At 43.7% G+C, this 24792-nt stretch overlaps 1 protein-coding gene and 1 long non-coding RNA gene across 2 annotated transcripts in view; one reads left to right on the forward strand and one right to left on the reverse strand.

Moving 5' to 3' along the window:
- LOC138658189 (uncharacterized) overlaps positions 1–24792 on the reverse strand; it is a 176501-nt gene that overhangs the window by 29963 nt on the left and 121746 nt on the right. The window lies entirely within an intron of this gene.
- LOC138652384 (uncharacterized) lies at positions 19407–22253 on the forward strand. The gene is made up of 2 exons (XM_069743112.1): positions 19407–19867; positions 20645–22253. The coding sequence occupies exons 1-2, from the start codon at positions 19769–19771 to the stop codon at positions 22148–22150; spliced, it is 1605 nt and encodes a 534-aa protein (XP_069599213.1). The 5' UTR covers positions 19407–19768; the 3' UTR covers positions 22151–22253.

Raw genomic sequence — 24792 nt, forward strand, 5'->3', positions numbered from 1 at the left:
CCCAAGAGGAGTGGTGGAACTCCCCAGTCTTGTAGACACAAGAGAACAATCATGGAAACAGGAACACATGGGCTACTTGCACAGTGAACAAGTCTGTAAGAACATGTTCACACACCACCAAGAAACCTGAAGACACAAAAGAGAATGGTAAAAAAAATGGTACTGAGGTACCCGCAGATCTGGACGACCTCCCATTGGAGGTCGAGGGACAAATGCTTAGGTCCTGTTGAGGCTCCTAATTTTGGGATGGAGTGAATCCTGTAAGGGTAGATGTCAGAGGGAGTGCGTTCAGGTTGCTACTACTGAGGTACCCGCAGATCTTTCGCCTCTCCCCAAGCACTATTGGCCCTATGCAGACTTGTTCTGTAAAAGGGCTGCGGATGCTTCCGCCTCACCGCCCCTATGACTGTCCTATTGACCTCTTGCCTGGTGCTGGGCCTCCTCGGGGTCGAGTCTATCTGTTATCTCTCCCGGAGACGGAGGCAATGTCTCAGTAAATCCAGGAAAACCTGGCAAGAGGATTCATTAGGAAGTCATTATCACCTGCAGGGGCTGGGTTCTTCTTCATGCAGAAGAAGGAGAATTACGTCCATGCATAGATTACAGGGGTCTTAACGCCATCACCGTTAGGAACAAGTACCCACTGCCCCTGATATCTGAGCTCTTTGATAGGCTTCGGGGAGCAAGGGTATTTACTAAACTAGATCTGTGGGGTGCTTAAAACCTGATTCGCATCCGTGAGGGGGACGAATGGAAGACAGCATTTAACACCAGAGACGGGCACTATGAATACCTGGTGATGCCCTTCGGGCTCTGTAATGTGCCTGCCGTTTTCCAAGACTTTGTGAACGATATCTTCCGGGATATGCTCTCCACCTCGGTTGTAGTCTATCTGGATGATATTCTCATCTACTCTCCAGATATAGACTCCCACCGGAGAGATGTTTGCAAAGTCTTCGACCTGCTACGGGCAAACTCCCTCTACACCAAGTTGGAGAAATGTGTGTTTGAGTTGGAATCCTTCCCTTTCCTTGGCTATATATCCTGCCAAGCTACAGGCTGTAATGGACTGGCAGGAACCAGATTCTCTCAAAGCGGTACAGCGCTTTATGGGGTTCATTAATTATTATCGCCAGTTCATTCCCCACTTCTCAACTTTGGTAGCTCCCTTGGTTGCCCTCACCAAAAAGGAGCAAATCCCAAATTGTGTGATTAAGTCCCACTTTGCTAGCACTCCCATTCTACATGGCCCAATGTAGATAAACCTTTCACAATGGAGGTGGATGCCTCATCTGTCGGTGCTGGAGCAGTCTGATTTCAAAAGGATGCTTAAGGTCAGAAGCATCCTTGCTTCTTTTACTCTAAGACCTTCACACCGGCGAAGAGGGATTATTCCATCGGTGACAGGGAGTTGCTAGCCATGAAGTTGGCTTTCTTGGAGTGGAGACACCTCCTGGAGGGGGCTTGCTTTCCCTTCCAAATTTACACTGACCACAAGAATTTGGTCTATATACAGACTGCCCAGCGGCTAAATTCTTGCCAGGCCAGATGGTCCCTGTTCTCCCCAGAGAGAAAATGGAGGGTGAAATAGAACCGGGAGAATAAGAACATTCGTGCCGACGCTCTCTCCCACTCAGTAGTGTTATCAGCGGAGGAGGAACTTACTGTCTTCTGAGATCCTGAGGACCGTGGCTCTGGTTTCGCTAGAATCTGTGCTCCCGGGCAAGACTTTTGTGCCATCAAATTTGCGACCGGAGGTTCTCTCTTGGGCTCACTCGTCCAGAGTGGGTGGACACTTTGAGACCAAAAGGACATCTGAGCCTCTGGCGAGGACGTACTGGTGGCCACATATGGCCCGTGACGTCGGAGACTATATTCGGGCGTGTCTCCTGCGCCAAGAATAAGTCTCCTCGACAACGGCCAGCTGGGTTACTTTATCCCCTGCCGGTGGCAGACAGGCCCTGGGAGATGGTCAGGATGCACTTTGTGGTAGGCTTACCCAAGTCCCGTGGCTGCACCATCATTTGGGTAATCACCAACCATGTTTCCAAAAATAGTGCACTTGGTGCTGCTTCCACGTCTACCTTCTGCACGGGCTTTCCCAGCTTTGTTTATAAAACATATTTTCCACCTACACGGTATGCTGGACAAAATTGTCAGTGGCCGGGGTCCCCAGTTTGCGTCTCAGTTCTGGAGAGAGCTTTGTCGTCTACTCAGCATCAAGTTGAATCTCTCTTTAGCATACCCTCGAGATGAATGTGTTGGTAGAGAGGGCCAACCAGACCTTGGTCACATATCTGCAACATTTTGTTTCAGCCAGTCAGGATCACTGGGCATTCTTGCTACCGTGGGCGGAGTTTGCGCTGAACAACGCCGTAGCCGACTCCACTGGGCAAACCCCATTCCTTCTTAAATACAGTCAGCATCCGCGAGTTCCTGTGCCTATGCCCGTGTCTTCCGCCAACTCCAGGGTGGCAGACTGGGCTGTGGAGGCAAGGGACATTTGGGACCCACTTAGGAGGCCATCCGAGCCTCCAAGGAGAGAATGAGGTTCTTCGCAGATGCACATCGGCGCCCCGCTCCGACCTTTGCTCCTGGTGATTTAGTGTGGCTCTCTAACATCAGGCTGCAAGTTGACTCTACTAAGTTTGCACCTCACTACTTAGGTCTCTTCAAGGTCCTGGAACAGGTTAACCATGTGGTCTACCATCTGGCCCTTCCTCCACGCCTAACTATCACCGACACCATTCATGTGTCCCTCTTAAAGTCCGTACACATGTCCCGGTTTTCCGAGTCATCTGCCGAGACATCAGGTTAGTCTACGGACGATTATGAGGTGAACGCGATCTTGGGGTGTAAGGTGGTATGTGGTAAAAAATTTTATTTGGTGGATTGGAAGGGTTATGGCCCAGAGAACAGGTCCTGGGAGCCTGCTGAGCACATTCAAACTCCGCAGCTCATTGCGGCCTTCGAGCATAGCGGGGCCCTCGGAGGGGGGGGGGGGGGAGTAATGTTAGGTGTTGAGTTCCCGCCTCTGCACAGGTGGAATCTCGAACTATCTCCGCTGCGGTCTCCCATTCTTCTCCAGCCACAGTGGAGCCTGCTCAGCAGAGACGTCGGCCACAGTGGAGCCTGCTCAGCGGGGACGTCGGTCCCTGCGTCTGGCTCAAGCTAATACTGTGCGACTGGTTACTGCTGCCCTTCCAGGCTCTGCCTTTGTAACCAGCACTGATCAGCAGAGAGCAGGTCTTTCTGGGACTAACTCCTGCTTTTCCCATACTGAGCATGCCCACGGGATGACCTCCCATTGGAGGTCGGGGGTCACATGCTCAGGTCCTGTTGCGGCTCCTATTGGACCATCTGGAAGGTCCTGTAGCACTGCTGCTATAAAAGGTTTGCATGGCCACTCGGCCATGCGCTAGTGTATATTTAAAAACGTGTGTGTGTAGATGTATAAAAGTCGCTAATTAATCATCCCCCTTCCGAGTGTTGACTGCTCGCGAATGGTGTATGCTTGCTATCTAGCGCCCAACTGTGCTATCTGCACCTAACACACGATACTCCATGCTATTGCAGTGACCGCCAGTACGGCGCTGTGCGCTAATAGAGCGCTTTCCTGACCCAAGTCTGGGTGGTTAGTGGCGTCCGCCAGAGCGGCACTGCACGCTCTCTTGTGCATTTAATTATTGTTTCTGTTTACTCTAACACCCCAGCAGCGGTGTCGAGCGCAAGAGGTCTAGAGGAACTCTTTCCCTGAGTCTTGGGATAGAGTTCTGTGACTCTCTGCTTGCGCTTTGTGCGGTCCTGCGGCCCTGTGACGCAACAGGGTTCGCTTCCTTCATACCGGGTGAAGCTAACCTGTGTGTGCATCCACATTATACCGCCATATAATCCGTCATAACTCAGCAGCAAGTTCTATTTCTGCGCGGTGGACCCCTGGCTGCGAACGCACCTTATACCATCTTCCTAATTATTTGGTGCATTCCGCTGGCCCTAACAGCTTGTCTTTGCAGAATTGTTGCAATTCATCTACAAAAGCTAAACATGCCGCAATCCATATAATTCAGGACCAAATGAGAAACAAAGCAAATGAGATCTATCAGTCTGGAAAAGGTTATGAAGCCATTTCTAAAGCATTTGGACTCCAGCGAATCACTGTGACAGCCATTATCCACAAATGGCGAAAACATGCAACAGTGTTTTTCCTTCCCAGGAGTGGCCGGCCGACCAAAATTACCCCAAGAACACTGCGACAACTCATCCTAGAGGTGACAAAAGCCCCCACAACAACATACAAATATCTGCCAGCCTAACTTGCCTCTGTTAAGGTTAGTGTTCATGACTCCACGCATAAGAGAGCCGGCAAAACTGGCCATATGACAAAGCTCCAAGACTAAAACCACTGCTGAGCAAAAATAAAGGCTTGTCTCAGTTTTGCCAGAAAACATCTTGATGATCCCGAAGACCTTTTCGAGAATACTCTGTGAACTGTCGTGTCAAAAGTTGAACTTTTCCGAAGGGTCCTATTACATCTGGTGTAGAATTAACAGCATTTCAGAAAAGGAACATCGTATCAACATTAAAATATGGTGATGGTATTATGATGGTCTAGGGCTGTTTTGATGCTTCAGGATCTGGAAGACTTGCTGTGGTAAATGGCACCATGAAATCTGCTGCCTACCAAATAATCCTGAAAGAGAATGTCCGGTCATCTCTTCCTGACCTAAAGCTGAAACTCACTTGGGTTCTGCAGCAGGACAATGGTCCAAAACACATCAGCAAGTTCACCTTGGCATGGCTTAAGAAAAACAAAATTAAGACTTTGTAGTGGCCTAGTCAAAGTACTGACATTAATCCAATTGAGATGCTTTGGCATGACTAAAAAGACGGTTCATGCTCGGAAACCCTCCGAAATGTGGCTGAATTTAAACTATTCGGCAAAGATGAGTGGCCAAAGTTGTTCCAGAATATTGTAAGAGACTCATTGCCAGTTATCCCTAACACTTGGTTGCAGTTGTTGCTGCAATGGGTGGCCCAACTAGTTATTAGGTTTAGGGAGCAATCACTTTTTCACACAGGGCCCTGTAGGTTTCTATTGCCTTTACCATTAATAATAAAGACCTTCCATTATAAACTGCATTTGGTGTTTTAATGGTGTAATGGTCTAATATTTACAATTGTTTGTTGATTTGAAACATTTAAGTGTAACAAACATGCAAAAAATAAGAAATCAGGGAAGGAGCACTTTTTCACCACTGTACTAATTTATAAAAAATAATTTACATACATGATTCTACAACACTTTTATTTGTTCTTCAAGGAGACAATCATCCAAACATTGTGAGATTAATGGCAGCTGCCAAAACAGAGAATGCTATCCTGCTGGCCAGTGAATATAAGAAGTCTTGATAAAATACTGCGCAAATAGAATGCACCCACAAAGGTATTTTGATCATCAAGAATTTAGATGTAAAAAAAAAAAATTAACTTAGCTACCGTATTTTTTGGTTTAAAAAACAGGTGTGTTTTACAATCCACATATAGCTTACCAGGGGGTGGAACGGGTGACATCAGGCAGTCACGGTGGGGGTCGGCGGCGGTGGAAATGCTGCAGAGGGCCCAATGCTGTGTGGATTCGGTGTCCCCTGCAAGCACTCACTGGCCACCATTATTCTTGTTGGACGGAGTGTGACGATGGAGGCAGCGCATGCACAGATGTGTGCGGACTCTGCAGCCATTTTCGTTTCCCTTACAGCAAAATTAATGCTGGCCAGTGAGCGCTTTCAGAGGACACAGCAATGGGCCCCCTGCAGCATTGCCTCACTGTGTTACCACCACCATCGTCTACCACCGGACAGGACACTGCTTCAAGACATCAGGCCCCACCACCGTGACAGACTACTGGGACCCACTCCACCTCCACCATGCCCCCTGGGTAAGCTACATTCAATATACAAGGGGGACCTAGGATTATAAGATGGACCCTCTTTCTTACCCAAATTTGTTTTCCCCCTAATATCTTCCTCTTTGTTTTTCAGATTATAAAATGCAATGGATTGTAAAGCGCACCTGAAATTCAGTATGTACTGTAATATTTATATTACATGCGGCAAAGATTGATAAACCACCACATAATTTGAATGTTGCATTCTTTTCAGTTAGTTTTCCTTTGTTATTTTAACTATATAATTTACTATTTGCTTTAGATCAGTTTTTAGTTCTTTTTATTTTGTAGTTTTCTGAAGAAAAACTGTACGTTGCATTGATATTGAACTTGGAGTGGAGTATATTCACTCCCAAAACATTTTACATCAATATATGAAACCTGCTGTTAGGTCTCGAGTTCCCGCTTCTGCACAGGGGGAATCTCGAGCCATCTCCGCTGCGGTCTCCCATTCTTATCCAGCCGCAGTGGAGTCTGCTCAGCAGGGACGTCGGTCCCAGCGTCTTGCTCGGTCTCACTCTGTACAGAGAGTTACTGCTGCTTCTTCAGCTTCTGCCATTAAAGCCAGTGCTGGTCAGCAGCGAGCGGACTTCTCTGGGACTAAGTCCTTGTCTGCACACACTGAGCATGCCCAGGGCAAGATCTCCCGTTGGAGATCAAGGGTCATGTGCTCAGGCTCTGCAGCACATTCCATTGGTCCTCTTGGCAGGTCTCGGAAGGGCAAAGTTTCTGTGGCCACTTCCTGTGCTGCAACTATATAAACTGCGCATGACCGCACGGCCATGCGCTAGTGTACAATTGTTAATGTGTGTATGTTGTGAGTGCAAGTCGTCCTTGGATACCCCTAACCCTATTGAATGTCTGTTCGCGGAAGGTGTATGGTTGCTATCTAGCGCCCGACTTAGCCTACAGCACGAATCACACATTACAGCGTCCAGTTGCTGTGACCGCCAGTACGGCGCCGTGCACTTCCTCTGTGCTTTCCTTACCCAAGCCTGGGTGGTTAGTGGCGTTCGTCAGTGCGGCACCGCATGCACTCTTGTGCCTTAATATTGTTATTTAGTTTCCTTACACACCCAGTTGCGGTGTTGTGCCAGCAAGGGTCTAATCGGACTTCAATCCTAGTTGGGGTTGAGTTCGCTGACTACTTGCTTGCGCTCTATGTGCGGTACTGCGGTCCTGTGACGCAACAGGATCGCTTCCTTCACGCTGAGTGAAGTTTAACCCACGTGTGTATACTTATGAGTACCGCCATATAGTCCGTCATTACTTGGCAGCAGGTTCCATCTCTGCACGGTGGACCCCGGGCTGCGAACGCACCATACTCTATCTGTCCTATTATTTGGTGCGTTCCCCTAGCCCTAACACCTGCAAATGTAATTGCAAGTTTGTAGACTTAAACAAAGCTGCTGAACACGTTAGTAGCTTTACATGATGCATTGGCCCCCAAAACAGCGTTGACCGCTTAATGACTGGAGCTTTTTTCAGTTTTGCGTTTGTTTTTCACTCCCCTCTTTCCCAGAGCCATAACTTTTATTTTTCCATCAATATGGCCATGAGGGCTTTTTTTTTTTGCAGGACGAGTTGTACTTTTGAATTACACCATTGGTTTTACCATGTCGTGTACTAGAAAACTGGAAAAAATGCCAAGTTGGTTGAAATTGCAAAAAAAAAATTGCAATCCCACACTTGTTTGGCTTTTTTACTAGGTTCACTAAATGCTAAAACAGACCAGCTATTATGATTCTCCAGGTGATTATGAGTTCATAGACACCAAACATGACTAGGTTATTTCTTATCTAAGTGGTAAAAAAAAATTCCAAACTTTGCTAAAAAAAAAAATAAATTGTGTAATTTTTCAATACCCGTAGCGTCTCCATTTTTCGTGATCTGGGTTTGGGCTTACTTTTTTCATGAGGCCGTTTTTAATGATACAATTTTGGTGGTGCAGATACATTCTTTTGATTGCCCGTTATTGCATTTTAATGCAATGTCGTGCCGACAAAAAAAAAAAAAACGTAATTCTGGCGTTTTTATTTTTTTCTCGCTGCGCTGTTTAGCGATCAGGTTAATTCTTTTTTTTTTATTGATTGGGTGATTCTGAACGCGGTGATACCAATTATGTTAAAGTTTGATTTTTTTATTGTTTTATTTTGAATTGGGCGAAAGGGCGGTAATATATATATATATATATACCGTATATACTCGAGTATAAGCCGAGATTTTCAGCCCATTATTTTGGGCTGAAAGTCCCCCTCTCGGCTTATACTCGAGTCATATACCCGGGTGTCAGCAGGGGAGGGGGAGCGGGGGCTGTGTAATCATACTTACCTGCTCCCAGCGCGGTCCCTGCAGTCCCTGGCTTCTCCGGCGCTGCAGATTCTTCCTGCACTGAGCGGTCACATGGCACCGCTCATTACAGAAATGAATAGGCAGCTCCACCCCCATAGGGGAGGAGCCGCATATTCATTGCTGTAAATGATCGGTGCCATGTGACCGCTCAATTACAGGAAGAAGCTGCAGCGCCGGAGAAGCCAGGGACTGCAGGGACCGCGCCGCAGCAGGTAAGGGGAGCGCAGCGCTATAATTACCTGTTCCTCGCTCCGGCTCCGTCTGCAGCGTCCTCTAGCAGTGACGCTCAGGTCAGAGGGCGCTGTGACGTAGTCAGTGCGCGCCCTCTGCTGAGCGTCAGTGCGCGCCCTCTGCTGAGCGTCAGTGCTGGAGACGGAGCCGCAGAGGAGCAGGTAATTATTGAAAGCGCCGGCGTCCTGAGAAGAGAGGTGAGTATGTGATTTTTTTTTTTTTTTTTTATGGCAGCACCAGCAGCATTCTAAGGAGCACCTATGGGGCCATAAAGGTGCAGAGCATATAAGGGGCACAGCATTATAAGGAGCACCTATGGGGCCATAAAGGTGCAGAGCATATATGGGGCACAGCATTATAAGGAGCACCTATGGGGCCATAAAGGTGCAGAGCATATATGGGGCACAGCATTATAAGGAACACCTATGGGGCCATAAAGGTGCAGAGCATATATGGGGCACAGCATTATAAGGAGCACCTATGGGGCCATAAAGGTGCAGAGCATATATGGGGCACAGCATTATAAGGAGCACCTATGGGGCCATAAAGGTGCAGAGCATAAATGGGGCACAGCATTATAAGGAGCACCTATGGGGCCATAAAGGTGCAGAGCATATATGGGGCACAGCATTATAAGGAGCACCTATGGGGCCATAAAGGTGCAGAGCATAAATGGGGCACAGCATTATAAGGAGCACCTATGGGGCCATAAAGGTGCAGAGCATAAATGGGGCACAGCATTATAAGGAGCACCTATGGGGCCATAAAGGTGCAGAGCATATATGGGGCACAGCATTATAAGGAGCACCTATGGGGCCATAAAGGTGCAGAGCATATATGGGGCACAGCATTATAAGGAGCATTTATGGGGCCATAATCAAAGGTGCAGAGCATATATGGCACAGAATTATAAGGAGCATCTATGGGGCCATAATCAAAGGTGCAGAGCATATATGGCACAGCATTATAAGGAGCATCTATGGGGCCAAAATCAACGGTGCAGAGCATTCTATATAGCACAGTTGTATATGGAGCATCTACGGGGCAATAATGAACGGTATGGAGCATCTATTTTTACTTTTGAAATTCACCGGTAAATGCTGCATTTTCTACCCTAGGCTTATACTCGAGTCAATAAGTTTTCCCAGTTTTTTGTGGCAAAATTAGGGGGGTCGGCTTATACTCGGGTCGGCTTATACTCGAGTATATATGGTATATATACATATATGAAAAAAAGGAAAACAGCACACACAAAAAATAGAGAAAAGTGGGCTTTAATGCCTGGACGGCGTGGCCACGCCGTCCAGGCATTAAAGCCCACTTTTCTCTATTTTTTTTTGTGTGCTGTTTTCCTTTTTTATATATATAATTTTTTTTTTTTCATATTTTCACAAACTTTATTTTTGCCATGCTTCAGTAGCCTCCATGGGAGGCTAGAAGCTGGCATAGCCTGATCGGCTCTGCTACATAGGGGTGATGCTCAGATAGCCCCTACTGTATGTAGCTGAAACACAGCATTGCTAAGAGCGCTGACCACAGGGTGGCGCTCACAGCATTCTGGCAGCAACAACCATAGAGGTCTTCAGGAGACTTCCGGTTGTTATGCCAAGGCACCGATGACCAACGATCACATGACGGGGGTCAGTGGTACGCATTTCCGGCCCGATGGATGGAAGGAAGCTCTTGTTAAATGACGCTGTCAGAGTTTAATGGCGACATTTAACTAGTTAATAGGCACGGGCGGATCGTGATTTCACCCGTGCCTATTGTGGGCACATGTCTGCTGTTCAAAACTGCTGACATGTTGCTGCTTTGAGGTGGGATCACCGCCGAAGCCCATTTCAAAGCTGGGGTACTGATGTCGGACGTACTATTCCGTCTGACGTCAGTAAGGGGTTAAAGTGGTCAGTACATGATAGGTCTACCTTGTCAGTGGCTTCATCATATTATTCACGTGACTTTTTTTTTTTTTCTCAAAGACTGTGCTGGCCCAGCAAGAGAGATCTAAGACCACTATTTAAGAGTATTTCAGAGTGAATTTTTATCTTTTTTTTTTTTTTTTATTAGTGAGTTTGTGCAGGCCACCTCACGTCCGTCTAATATGACACTGGTCATGGAGGAATGGCAGTTTAATAGTAACCTTAATAATAATCACTTAGGCTTGCACTTCACTTATGAAGTTAACAGCACCCATCTGACGTTTCTTGATGTTCTCATCCATAAAGGTTTCAATGGTGAATTTGTCACCAGCAACTATTGAAAACCAACGGCCACTAACTCTCTTTTAAGTTGGGAGAGTAGCCACCCAAGACCTCTTAAGAGAGGCATACCAAAGGGTCAGGACCTAAGAATACGCAGAAATTGTTCTGATCTGTATTTAAAAAACAAGATGATCTGCAAGGGAGGTTCTTAGAGAGGCTATCCCAAGCATGTCCTTATAGAGGCCTACAAAGGGTCTCTAACAGTGGACCAAAAAGAGCTACTCATCCCTCAACTAGAGGAAGGAAATGAAAATAATGTGGTACGCTTCATTACTAGATAATCTAATGGAGCGGGGGGATGAGAGAGATATTGAACAGTCACTGGCCAGTGTGGGTCCCAACCCACAGATTACATTTCATAGAAACAGATCCCTGAGAGACAGACTGGTCCACAGTTATTTTCATTACCCCACAGACCAATCTTGGCTTACTGCACAACCAAAAGGATGTTTTAAATGTGGTAGATGTAAAGCGTGCAGATCTATTACATCTGGGATATCATTCACCAGTAAAAATACGGGGAGAACCTATGCCATTAGCATTTTATAAACTGTCATACAACAGGCATTATTTACAAGGCTACATGCGAATGTGCAGTGATCTGGTCCAGCTTATGACTGTCCCTTTAAATACCCCTGGACCGTGAATAATCCTGTACACTACAGCTCACATCCTAGGTACCCTTTTTTTTTTTTTTTTACTGTTATTAGACATTTGCTTTCATTTGATTCATATATTTTCTCATTTGTTGTGTTTCAGCACAAGTATGGTGAAAAAGTATAAAATGTAAGTTTTGACATGAGAACTGAGGTTTCAAGAGGAGAGCCTATTCTTGTTTCAGCCCCGTCTAAACTAGAAGACCTGGGAAAACACCAGTCTGGAAACAAGCTGTCTGGGAGCAAAGCAAATGTGGAGGCTCCCTCTCTCCAAGACCCTCTGGTAATCAAACGTACTCAATGGAACAAATTTTGCCAAAAAAATTCACAACTCTATGTATAGTTGAAGAGTTATACAAATATGCTAACTGCATATGTGAAACATTTTATAGGTACCTCACTGTTTGCTATCACAACTTAAGTTAAGTTTCCATAAGGGCTTAACCCACTATTCTGTGTTTAATTTAATAGTTGTTGAACAGATGCTAAGTTTGTGTGTGAAATTACACTTAAAGTTTTATGTCATCAAATATTTACCGTATATACTCGAGTATAAGCTGAGATTTTCAGCCCTTTTTTGGGGCTGAAAGTCCCCCTCTCGGCTTATACTCGAGTCATACCCAGGGTCGGTGGGGAGGGGGGGCTGTCTAATTATACTCACCTACTCCTGGAGCGGTCCCTGCAGGTCCCCAGCTTCTTCCTGTACTGAGCGGTCACATGGTACCGCTCATTACAGTAATGAATATGCGGCTTCACCTCCCATAGGGGTGGAGATGCATATTCATTACTATAATGAGCGGTAACTGTGACCGCTCAGCACAGGATGAAGCTGCCGGGGAAGCAGGGACTGCACAGCGCCAGGAGCAGGTGAGTATAACGGGGAGGGGAGTGCAGCGCTGCGCGATATTCACCTGCTCCTCGTTCCGGGCGCCGCTGCGTCTTCTGCAGTGATGCTCAGGTCAGAGGGCGCGGTGACGTGGTTAGTGCACGCCCTCTGCAGATGGAGCGGCGCCGGAACGAGGAGCAGGTGAATATTGAAAGTGCCCGGGGCCTGAGTGACGGAGAGGCGAGTATGTGATTTTTCTTTTTTACCGCAGCAACAGCAAATAGGGCAAGTGACTGTATGGAACATCTTATGGGGCCATGTTTGTGGAGCACTATACGGGGCAAGTGTCTGCATGGGGCCATAACGTTTGTGCAGCACTATATGAGGCTATAATTAACGTTTGTGGAGTATTACGGTATATGGGGCAAGTGTCTGTATGGAGCATCTTATGGGGCCATAATCAGCATTTGTGCAGCATTATATTGGGCAAATGTGTCTATGGAGCATCTTATAGGGCCATTATTAACCTTTATGCAGGATTATATGGGACATATTTTAAACTTTATAGAGCATTATATGGGGCTCCTGATTCAATATGAATATTCAAAAACACAACCTACTGATGTCTCAATTTTACTTTTATTGGTATCTATTTTTACTTTTGACATTTACCGGTAGCTGCTGCATTTCCAACCCTAGGCTTATACTCAAGTCATTAAGTTTTCCCAGTTTTTTGTGGCAAAATAAGGGGGGTCGGCTTGCACTCAGGTCGGCTTATACTAGAGTATATACGGTATATGTAATTGTAACGTCATTAACCTGGTTTAACTTTACATAGTGGTTCTTGTGTAGACACGGGGGTGAGTGGGTCCTCTCGTCTGCTGGTCCAGCCGCCTTTACAAAGACAGCATGGACCAGGGCTCATCCCAACTGAACGCCCGACCTCCTTAACAGTGGGCGGAACACTACTCAGACAACACAGGGAGAGGGAATCACAATATTAGGACTTTATTGGATCCCCAAACAATTAATGGCATATATCACATAACCAGCAAAAACCCAAAATGTAACAGGCAACAGTTTTTCACCATTCCGCTGGCTCACCAGGGATTATAATATCCGTGCCTCAGAGCTTCCAGGGCTACTTACTCCAAGCTAACAGCAACCCGCTTTCGGCGGACACCCACCGATAAAGGAATAACGCCAGATTTAGGAAGCTGACTGAGTAGCGCAAAGTCTGTAGTCAGGTGACTGGATTGTCTTTGATATCTCAGCCGAATCCTTGCATTCGATGCTGAAGTCCATGTTGTCTTATATTCCAGGTTTGGTTATGGCCTGCCAATCGGATCCACAGATCCAAAATTGGTACCATGCAGCAAGAGAGACTTGGCCGCTGGACAGTCCTCCTTCTCTAGCCCTGAGTTCTCAATTCAGACCGTTGGGGCTTCATGATTGGTGGAATAAGAGTGTGCTAGATTGGCTAGATTCCAAGCCGCATACATAATATCCCTAGTAGTAATGGTCTCTAAAGGTACTGTCACTAGACAATATCGCTAGCGATCCGTGACGTTGCAGCGTCCTCGCTAGCGATATCGTCCAGTGTGACAGGCAGCAGCGATCAGGCCCCTGCTGTGCTGTCGCTGGTCGGGGAAGAAAGTCCAGAACTTTATTTGGTCGCTGGACTCCCCGTAGACATCGCTGAATCGGCGTGTGTGACACCGATTCAGCGATGTCTTCGCTGGTAACCAGGGTAAACATCGGGTAACTAAGCGCAGGGCCGCGCTTAGTAACCCGATGTTTACCCTGGTTACCATCCTAAAAGTAAAAAAACAAACACTACATACTTACCTACCGCTGTCTGTCCCCGGCGCTGTGCTCTGCACTCCTCCTGCTCTGGCTGTGAGCGTCGGTCAGCCGGAAAGCAGAGCGGTGACGTCACCGCTCTGCTTTCCGGCTGCCCGGCGCTCACAGCCAGACCAGAGAAGCAGAGCGCCGAGGACAGACAGCGGTAGGTAAGTATGTAGCGTTTGTTTATTTACTTTTTAGGATGGTAACCAGGGTACCGGGGACCTCGGGATCGTTGGTCGCTGGAGAGCTGTCTGTGTGACAGCTCTCCAGCGACCAAACAGCGACGCTGCAGCGATCCGGATCGTTGTCGGTATCGCTGCAGCGTCGCTTAGTGTGACGGTACCTTAACAGAGAGAGGAAGAGTCAGCTAATTTACATAGAATCTAGCAATACACATGGAAAAATCAATTATGCTAACCTTTCATTGTGTTACGGAGTCTGTGACCTTCCCTGGCAAAGGTAATTACATGAGTCAACAGGAACTTTAAACCTAGACTCCTAAAGGTACCGTCACACTCAGCAACTTTGCAAAGAGAAAAACAACAATCCGTGACGTTGCAGCGTCCTGGATAGCGATCTTGTTGTGTTTGACACGCAGCAGCGATTTGGATCCCGCTGTGCCATCGCTGGTCGGAGCTAGAAGTCCAGAACTTTATTTCGTCGCCAGGTCGGCGTGTATCGTCATGCTTGACATCAAAAGCAACGACGCCAGCAACGAGCATAGGGCCCCTAGATGTGTGTCGGATCAGTACACTCCGGCTGTTTTACATGGAGCTAATAACCAGCGAGAACGAGAAGTGAGTCGCCGTTACGTCACTGGATCGCTCCTGCATCGTTCTGGAGTTGCTGTGCTTGACGTCTCTACAGCGACCTAAACAGCGACGCTCCAGCGATCTAGTTTAGGTCGGCTCGTTGTCTATATCGCTGCAGCGTCGCTGAGTGTGACGGTACCTTTAGAGTCCTGTAGAAACAATGAGGGGCATATCACAAGGTAATAAACAGAATACCATCATGTCTGGCCAAATTTTAATAAACTTAACCCATGCAAGGCATTGAAAGAGTCCATGTCGTCACAGTGCTGTTCTGAAGTGATACACTCACTTGGAAACAATCAAAGTATTCCATAGAGTGGCCCTACTTGGAGGATTGTCTGTGAACTTAATCTGTCCATGGTAAGGTTTGTGTTGAATTGGCATACTTACATTGTAACCTCAAGTCTGAATTTGAGTGTTGTTGTGTTTGTCCTGTTTGTCCCTTTAGAGATTTGTGTTTTCATTGAAGTATTTCAGTGCCTGATCACATTTAAAAACCTATATTTATATTTGGGTATATAAAATATTTAATATGTTTAAGAATAAAAGGAAATGATTAGATCAGTCTCAAAATTTTACTAAAAAATTTACTTGCTTAATGTAAATTTTTAGGATGTTTGTGTATGGATATCTCAAAAAGGTTAGATATTTGAGGTCTTGCTATAAACTGCAACAGTGTATGTATAGCTAGTGTTGCCAAGATACTTGGCAACTAGTGTGCAAGGAAGTAGTGCTTCAAATGGATATTCATACTCTATGTATTATAGGCACAAATTGTGTGAAATTAAATGAATAAATTGATATTAGAAAATTTATGCTTATTATATTCATGTCACTGACAATTTCAAAATATGTGGATTATTAAGTTTTATATACCTGATCAAGGTTGTTGATTTAGTAGTATGGTTTTAGTAAACTACGATAATTAGACATAAATTTTAGTTGTTACCAATCCTTGTAATATCTATGAAATGCAACTAAAATGAGTTGTATCATTGTGAAAAGTGTAACATTCATGCATTTTAAATACAGTAGATAATTTTAATGAGCCTAGAATTTGTAGGCTGCCGGCTTAGCAATGTTTTGATGTACGAAGAGCAGCCATAGTCACATTAAGATTTTTAAAAGGCAGATAAGAGAATTTAGTTATGTCTCAGTGGTTGAGTCTATACCCATCATTGAACTAACAGGTTTGAGTTTAGGAACGTTACAACGTGCATGTTAGCTATTGCAGGGCGTAAATTTGTGTGGCTAGCTTGCATCAGGGTTGTATGATTGGCGTTCTAGTTGGCTTAGGCCTGAAAATGTGTGGTCTGTTGTCATGTTTAAAGTCTTTGTGATAGGGAATGTTGTCCATTATAAAGGTGACGTGATATAATTTAAATGTAAGTGCATGTAATGTTAACTAAAAAAAAAAAACACATTACATACATTTACATTAAAATATTACACACCTATGGCACACTGAACACATAATAAAAATATAAGTCACCTGGTTAGCTTGGTTATACAAAATTGAGATTTCATAAATAAAAATTAAGTGTTGTATCTGTCATTGCCCATTAAAATGTTTTTTGTTAATTCTCTGAGTAACCCAAGTATGTTTCCATGAAAAGGTTAAATGGCACAGAATAATAATCTTTGGGTCTGAATTAGTCATTTGTGAAATTAATTAATTTGACTTATTTCATAGGGGAAGATAGTACAATCCGCTATCTATGTTTATTACATTGTTTGTTGAATATGTAAAAGGATATACCGTAAATCACTGGTTATAAATTTTCCCAAAAGAGGAGAGTGTTATTCATTTGGAAGCATACTCATTTTTGTTTTCTATCAATGTTAAATGTAAAACTAACCACGCCATGACATCTGTCTGTCTTCTTACAGACAAATAAGCTCACTATCCATTGCAAGTTTAAGTACATAAATGTAGAAAATGGAAATAAACTAGCATATTTCATTTGTGGTTAAAGCTAACTTTTGTATGGGAAACATTAACATTGTTCATCATCCTTGTGCAGAATACAGCGATGGTTGGAAGGAACAAGTGATCATCATTTGTTACTGCAGTTATTGTTTAAATCATCAACACTGATTCATCTCTTGATTGAAAGACAAATAAAGGTAACTTCATTACTTGATTCAGTACATACAGTAATTTTAAGTTACCACAATAAAAATTAGACAAAATCTGTTGGAACTATTTTTTCATAGAAACAAAAATTGTGCCTCATGATTTTTAAGCATTCACCATCCTCTGTGTGTTGCTTAAAACAATCCATCAATTACGCTATGGCAATTCAGGTGTCATCATACTGAAGGGTGAATTATATTTACCGTATATACTCGAGTATAAGTCGAGATTGTCAGCCCACTTTTTGGGCTGAAAGTAACCGGCTTATACTAGAGTCATACCCAGGGGTCGGCAGGGGAGGGGGAGCGGAGCTGTGTAATAATACTCTCCTGCTCCTGGCGCGGTCCCTGCACGTCCCTGGTTCTCTGGCGCCGGCAGCTTCTTCCTGTAGTGAGCAGTCACATGGTACCGCTCATTACAGTAATGAATATGGACTCCCATAGGGATGGTGCTGCATATTCATTTCTGTAATGAGCGGTACCATGTGACTGCTCACTACAGGAAGCTGCCGGGGAACAGAACCGCGCCAGGAGCAGGTGAGTATAACGCAGTGCGCTAAATTCACCTGTCCCACCGTCGGCACCGCTGTCTTCCGCATCCTCTGCAGTGACGCTCAGGTCAGAGGGTGCGATGATGCGATTAGTGCGCGCCGCCCTCTGCCTGAACGTCAGTGTAGAGGATGGGGAAGACACAGCTGCGGTCGGCGGTGGAATGCGGAGCAGGTGAATATAGCAAGTGCCGGGAGCCTCAGTGGTGAGTATGCAATTTTTTATTTTTTTAATCGCAGCAACAGCATATGGGGCAATTGTGTGTATGGAGCATTTTATGGGGCCATGCGCAGCACTATTTGGGGGCAAATATCTGTATGGAGCATCTTATGGGGCCATGTGCTATGGAAATTTGGGTTGGATAAAACTATCCCTGTGTGCTGCGGCCGTTCCCAATAAGACTGAGTATTTTGAGCGCTCATCAAGAATAGACTGTACACCATTGTGACAGAAAAGCATTCCATCAATACTGATGATTTATTGTACATACATAGTTTTATAATTGCATATAGAAAGGAGTGGTTAGTTAATTACCATATTGTCTAGCTCCTCTGTTATTGGTTATCTAAATATATATGGAATATTGTGATTAATGCACATATGAATGCTGATTAAGCAACTAAAATGTAGTTCTCTGCATCTAGGACAAAGTTGAGACATCTCATCAGCACTTAATACATCTGGAGTTCTTCTGCTTTTCGGGTGTCTGGAAAGCACCGAGGAACCATCTGGCCTAGCTCATGTGGTCAAGCTGAGCAATTGATTATAATCATATATACTCATATATCCACAGCTAATATATACTCAGCTAGTTTATAGAGGAGTAAGCATGCAAGTGAGAGTTACATGATATACATACTTCTATCACAAGATACACACACATTATTTGGGGGCAAATATCTGTATTGCGGATTTTATGGGGCCATGTCTAGCATTATACGGGGCAAAAGTCTGTATGGAGCATCTTATGGGGCCATGTGCAGCATTATATGAGGCAAATATCTGTATGGAGCATCTTATGGGGCCATAATTCACATTTGTGGAGCATTATACAGAGCAAAGTTCAAAGAGACAAACGGCACCAGGACTCAACAATGCAGTATTGGGAGCGCTGAATCAAATACATCTCTTTAGACCCACAGCGTGCGGTATTCATGCAGTACTGGAGCGTGGTGCCTAGCATCAATAGCCATAACAGCACAGTAAAACTTTTCACAAGAAAGTAGAAAAATGCGGCACTCACTCAGGTTGCGAAGTGAATATCTTTGATCTGTCTTTAATCCATGTACAGACTTAGCATAAAAGACAAGCGGAGACGACGAGGGTGCGGGGACAGTGAGCTGGACGACGGCCGTTTCGTACAATTAGTGCTTCCACGGGTCCATGTGAGCTAAAACCTAAGTCACTTCCTTATAAAGGGAACAGACCTCAATAACATGATTGTTACATTTGAAGAAAAAAAAAAAACACAAAATTACAATACAAGTTAGCAAAAACCACTCAAGATGACTGCATGTTTCGAGACAGGGTGGATTGATTTAAATCACGATTTAAATCAAAAGATTTTTTTCTATTTAAATCGGATCGATTTAAATCATGATTTTAATCATGATTTAAATCACTGATTTAAATCAAAAGGTTTTTTTTAATATAAATCACGATTAAAATGAAAAGTGAGAGCAGTGCGCATGTGCGCCCATAGTTACACGGACGAAACTAGGGGCAACGATCTAACGCCAGGGTGAGGGGGGGACCCCAAAGTAAGCAAAAATCTTTTTTGTTTTACTATATGGCAATAGGTAGGTGTTTAAAAGCAGCATGTCTTAATTGTATAAACTATTAATAGCCTCCACATTTTGTTCATACTGCCCCTTTAATTCCACACTTCTAGCTTGGTTTCACTTTTGGTTTAGTTTCTTTTTCCATTCAGTTGACATGCCCAAACTTGTTGGATAGTCAGCAGTACTTGGCTGTAGTAACAATCAAACTTCATAAGTGATCTGTGTGAGCCATGGCAGGTCGTAAGAGAGACCCTATTTGGGTTCATTTTGTTGAGATGCCAGCAGCAGATCTTGGAAAGAAAGGTGCAAGAGCAAAGTGCAAATACTGTCAAAAGGATATCCAAGGACTTGTTTGCCGTTTGAAATCACATTATGAAAACTGCAACCAGAAGGGAAATGAAGATGTTGATAGTGATACAACTAATGTCAATGAACCCCCACAGCTTCTTATGCACCAGGAGCCTAGTACTAGTAAGTCTGGCAATTACAACCTATTTTTTTAACAGACATTTTACTGGGATGGTTAAAGTCTATGAAAAGAGAAATTTCTAGCACTAGTAGTTCTGGAGTATAGAATTTAAATTTATGTTAAGGCAATATTTCACAGAAAATTAACGCTAAAGGACATGTGCACCTTTATTTTTTTAAGGTGCACGTCCTCCCCCCCGCAGCGCTCTTACCTCCGATCCCCGCAGCGCTGAGATCCGTGGCTTCGTTTTGACCGTCCGCCTCCCGTCCTCCGGTTGCGGCCTACTCGCAGTGATCCAGCGGCGTGACGTCAGCGGGCCGCACGCTCCATTGAAATGAATGGAGGCGCGCTCGCGGACGGGCAGAACGAAGCCACGGATCCCCGCAGCGCTGACATCGGAGGTAAGAGAGCTGCGGGGGGAGGACATGTGCACACTGCACCTTAAAAAATAAAGGTGCACATGTCCTTTAAGTAAAAATAAAGTGTGTATACGCTTATTTTTTTTTTATTGTAGGCTGCAATTCACTTTTGAAGTCTGCCAAATTGACCATTTTAAAAAAAAAAACATTTTTAAAACTTTTGACATAATTTTTCAGTTGCTCTGATATTAGTTACCAGTATTACAGCAACTTCACCGGAAAACTTGAGTAGCATAACTTTTGAGACAGCCCTTATAGGACGAGGACCATTACATTGTTCAAAAAGTTTGTTTCAAAATATTTTCGTTATATTTCTTCAAATACGCAGTCGATTTATATTTTTAATTTCTGTGCTTTCAGGGTCAAATATGGCTTGTGCTGCACGTGACAATCAATATCTGGGTACAACTTCAACAAAGCAGCCCAAAAAAAAAACTTTGCGTGCAAAGTGTAGAAAAATTCATCTTAAAGACTACGACGAGCCAGAAAGAACATTTTGATGAATTAATTGCTAAATTCATATTTGCAACCAATTCTTCTTTCCGACTAGTTGAGCACCCATTGTTTGTACAAATGATCGAAGGAATTAGACCAGGCTACAAACCACCAAGTAGATTTGATATCTCAGGAAAACATCTTCAGGCTGTATACGACATAGAAAGAGCGGCTTGTACAAAATATTTGAAAGACAAGGTTGTTAACATGAGCTTGGATGGTTGGAGCAACATCCACAACGACCCCATAATTTGCACTTGTGTCACAACAGAAGATGGTGAAACTTACCTTACAGACACAATCGACACATCTGGAAATTCACATACTGCTGAATATTTACTTGAAATTGCTAAGAACTCAATTCACCAATGCCAAGAACAGTTTGGATGTAAAGTGAGGAGCTTAGTTACTGATAACGCAAGCAATGTGGCAAAAATGCGAGCGGAACTGGCACATGAGGATGACACAAATGTCATTACATACGGTTGTTCTGCCCATTTGTTGCATCTTTTGGCAAAAGACCTGCATATTTCGGGTGTCAAGGAACATGTTGTAGAAATTGTTAAATATTTCCGCAATAATCATTTTGCACATGCAACCTACAAGGAAATGGGAGGACTGAAGTTGGTTCTACCACAAGATGTTAGATGGAATACCTTGGCTGACTGCTTGGAAATGTTTATTAACAACTGGTCAAAATTACTGTCCATTTGCGAAACACATCGGGATAAAATTGATGCTAATATACGAAGCAAAGTATTAAATCTTGGTGTGAAGAGAAATGCCGAGGACCTTTTGGAAAGGTTAAAGCCAATATCGATTGCGTTGGATAAAATGCAGAAAGATACTGCAACCATAGCTGATGCCACAGAAGTTTGGAAAGATTTAGAAGGTTCTCTAGATCGCTTGAACCTCTCAAACAATGTAAAGGTTGCAATACAGCACCGCAAGGACCAAGCATTAAAAGAAGAACACTATTTAGCCAATATCTTGCATCCCATCTACAGAGGGAAAAAATTATCTGAGGCGGAAATCAACTCTGCAATGGAGTGGTTCGCCAATACTAACCATGACATTGTGGCAACTGTGCTGAAATTGAAGTGTGAATCTGCACCATTTCAAAAATACATGTTTGCAGATAACGTCGTTAATGAACTAAAACCACTGGACTGGTGGAAGTCGCAATCACTTGTTCTTCCAGCAAAGATAATAAATCTAGCTACTCAGCTACTGACTGCATCGGCTTCATCCGCAGGAGTAGAGAGATTGTTTTCTTCATTTGGTTTTGTGCACACAACAGTCCGAAACCGCTTAGGAACTGCTAAAGCAGGACAACTGGTTTTCCTATTAAAAGTCCTAAATAAACAGTAGGCTTAAAGGACTGATGTATTCACTGAAGATGTTTGCTTACTTCAAACGTTAGAGATAGGCTATTGTTAAAAAGTACTTACTCTCTGTAGTTCAATTCTGAGTGTTTAATATTGCAAATAAAAATTATTAGGTTTCATAATCAACTGTTTTAATATTTTTGTGTAAAACAATTAGATTTGCAAAAAGACAAAGTTTTGCTTGTGTACAACTTGATTAAAAAATCTGATTTAAATCAAAAAAATCTGATTTTTTTTTTATTTTTTTAACCCCTTCATGACCCAGCCTATTTTGTCCTTAAAGACCTTGCCGTTTTTTGCAATTCTGACCAGTGTCCCTTTATGAGGTAATAACTCAGGAACGCTTCAACGGATCCTAGCGGTTCTGAGATTGTTTTTTCGTGACATATTGGGCTTCATGTTAGTAATAAATTTAGGTCAATAAATTCTGCGTTTATTTGTGATAAAAACGGAAATTTGGCAAAAATTTTGAAAATTTCGCAATTTTCATTCTGTTAAACCAGAGAGATATGTGACACACAATAGTTAATAAATAACATTTCCCACATGTTTACTTTACATCAGCACAATTTTGGAAACAAATTTTTTTTTTGTTAGGAAGTTATAAGGGTTAAAATTTGACCAGCGATTTGTCATTTTTACAACGAAATTTACAAAACCATTTTTTTAGGGACCACCTCACATTTGAAGTCAGTTTGAGGGGTCTATATGGCTGAAAATACCCAAAAGTGACACCATTCTAAAAACTGCACCCCTCAAGGTACTCAAAACCACATTCAAGAAGATTATTAACCCTTCAGGTGCTTCACAGCAGCAGAAGCAACATGGAAGGAAAAAATGAACATTTAACTTTTTAGTCACAAAAATTATCTTTTAGCAACAATTTTTTTATTTTCCCAATGGTAAAAGGAGAAACTGAACCACGAAAGTTGTTGTCCAATTTGTCCTGAGTACGCTGATACCTCATATGTGGGGGTAAACCACTGTTTGGGCGCACGGCAGGGCTTGGAAGGGAAGGAGCGCCATTTGACTTTTTGAATTAAAAATTGGCTCCACTCTTTAGCGGACACCATGTCACGTTTGGAGAGCCCCCGTGTGCCTAAAAATTGGAGCTCCCCCACAATTGACCCCATTTTGGAAACTAGACGCCCCAAGGAACTTATCTAGATGCATAGTGAGCACTTTGAACCCCCAGGTGCTTCACAAATTGATCCGTAAAAATGAAAAAGTACTTTTTTTTCACAAAAAAATTCTTTTAGCCTAAATTTTTTCATTTTTACATGGGCAACAGGATAAAATGGATCCTAAAATGTGTTGGGCAATTTCTCCAGAGTACACCAATACCTCACATGTGGGGGTAAACCACTGTTTGGGCACATGGTAAGGCTCGGAAGGGAAGGAGCGCCATTTGACTTTTTGAATGAAAAATTATTTCCATAGTTAGCGGACACCATGTCGCGTTTGGATAGCTCCTGTGTGCCTAAACATTGGCGCTCCCCCACAAGTGACCCCATTTTGGAAACTAGACCCCCCAAGGAACTTATTTAGATGCCTAGTGAGCACTTTAAACCCTCAGGTGCTTCACAAATTGATCTGTAAAAATGAAAAAGTACTTTTTTTTCACAAAAAAATTCTTTTCGCCTCAATTTTTTCATTTTCACATGGGCAGTAGGATAAAATGGATCATAAAATTTGTTGGGCAATTTCTCCCGAGTACGTCAATACCTCATATGTGGGGGTAAACCACTGTTTGGGCACATGGTAAGGCTCGGAAGGGAAGGCGCGCCATTTGACTTTTTGAATGGAAAATTAGCTCCAATTGTTAGCGGACACCATGTCGCGTTTGGAGAGCCCCTGTGTGCCTAAACATTGGAGCTCCCCCACAAGTGACCCCATTTTGGAAACTAGACCCCCCCCAATGAACTTATCTAGATGCATATTGAGCACTTTAAAGCCCCAGGTGCTTCACAGAAGTTTATAACGCAGAGCCATGAAAATAAAAAATAATTTTTCTTTCCTCAAAAATGATTTTTTAGCCTGGAATTTCCTATTTTGCCAAGGATAATAGGAGAAATTGGACCACAAATATTGTTGTCCAGTTTGTCCTGAGTACGCTGATACCCCATATGTGGGGGTAAACCACTGTTTGGGCGCACGGCAGGGCTCGGAAGGGATGGCACGCCATTTGGCTTTTTAAATGGAAAATTAGCTCCAATCATTAGCGGACACCATGTCACGTTTGGAGAGCCCCTGTGTGCCTAAACATTGGAGATCCCCCAGAAATGACCCCATTTTGGAAACTAGACCCCCAAAGGAACTAATCTAGATGTGTGGTGAGGACTTTGAACCCCCAAGTGCTTCACAGAAGTTTATAACGCAGAGCCATGAAAATAAAAAAAAATATATATTTTCTCAAAAATTATCTTTTAGCCTGCAATTTTTTATTTTCCTAAGGGTAACAGGAGAAATTTGACCCCAAAAGTTGTTGTCCAGTTTCTCCTGAGTACGCTGATACCCCATATGTGGGGGTAAATCACTGGGCACATGCCGGGGCTCGGAAGTGAAGTAGTGACGTTTTGAAATGCAGACTTTGATGGAATGCTCTGTGGGCGTCACGTTGCGTTT

The sequence above is a fragment of the Ranitomeya imitator genome, chromosome 1 (assembly GCF_032444005.1).
Source record: "Ranitomeya imitator isolate aRanImi1 chromosome 1, aRanImi1.pri, whole genome shotgun sequence".
NCBI lineage: Eukaryota > Metazoa > Chordata > Amphibia > Anura > Dendrobatidae > Ranitomeya > Ranitomeya imitator.

Bases quoted from the DNA above. Each gene is read 5' to 3' on its own strand.
- LOC138652384 (XM_069743112.1), top strand. From the start codon at position 19,769: ATGAAAACTGCAACCAGAAGGGAAATGAAGATGTTGATAGTGATACAA. The intron at 19,868-20,644 runs GTAAGTCTGGCA...CTGTGCTTTCAG, and splicing joins GCACCAGGAGCCTAGTACTA to GGTCAAATATGGCTTGTGCT.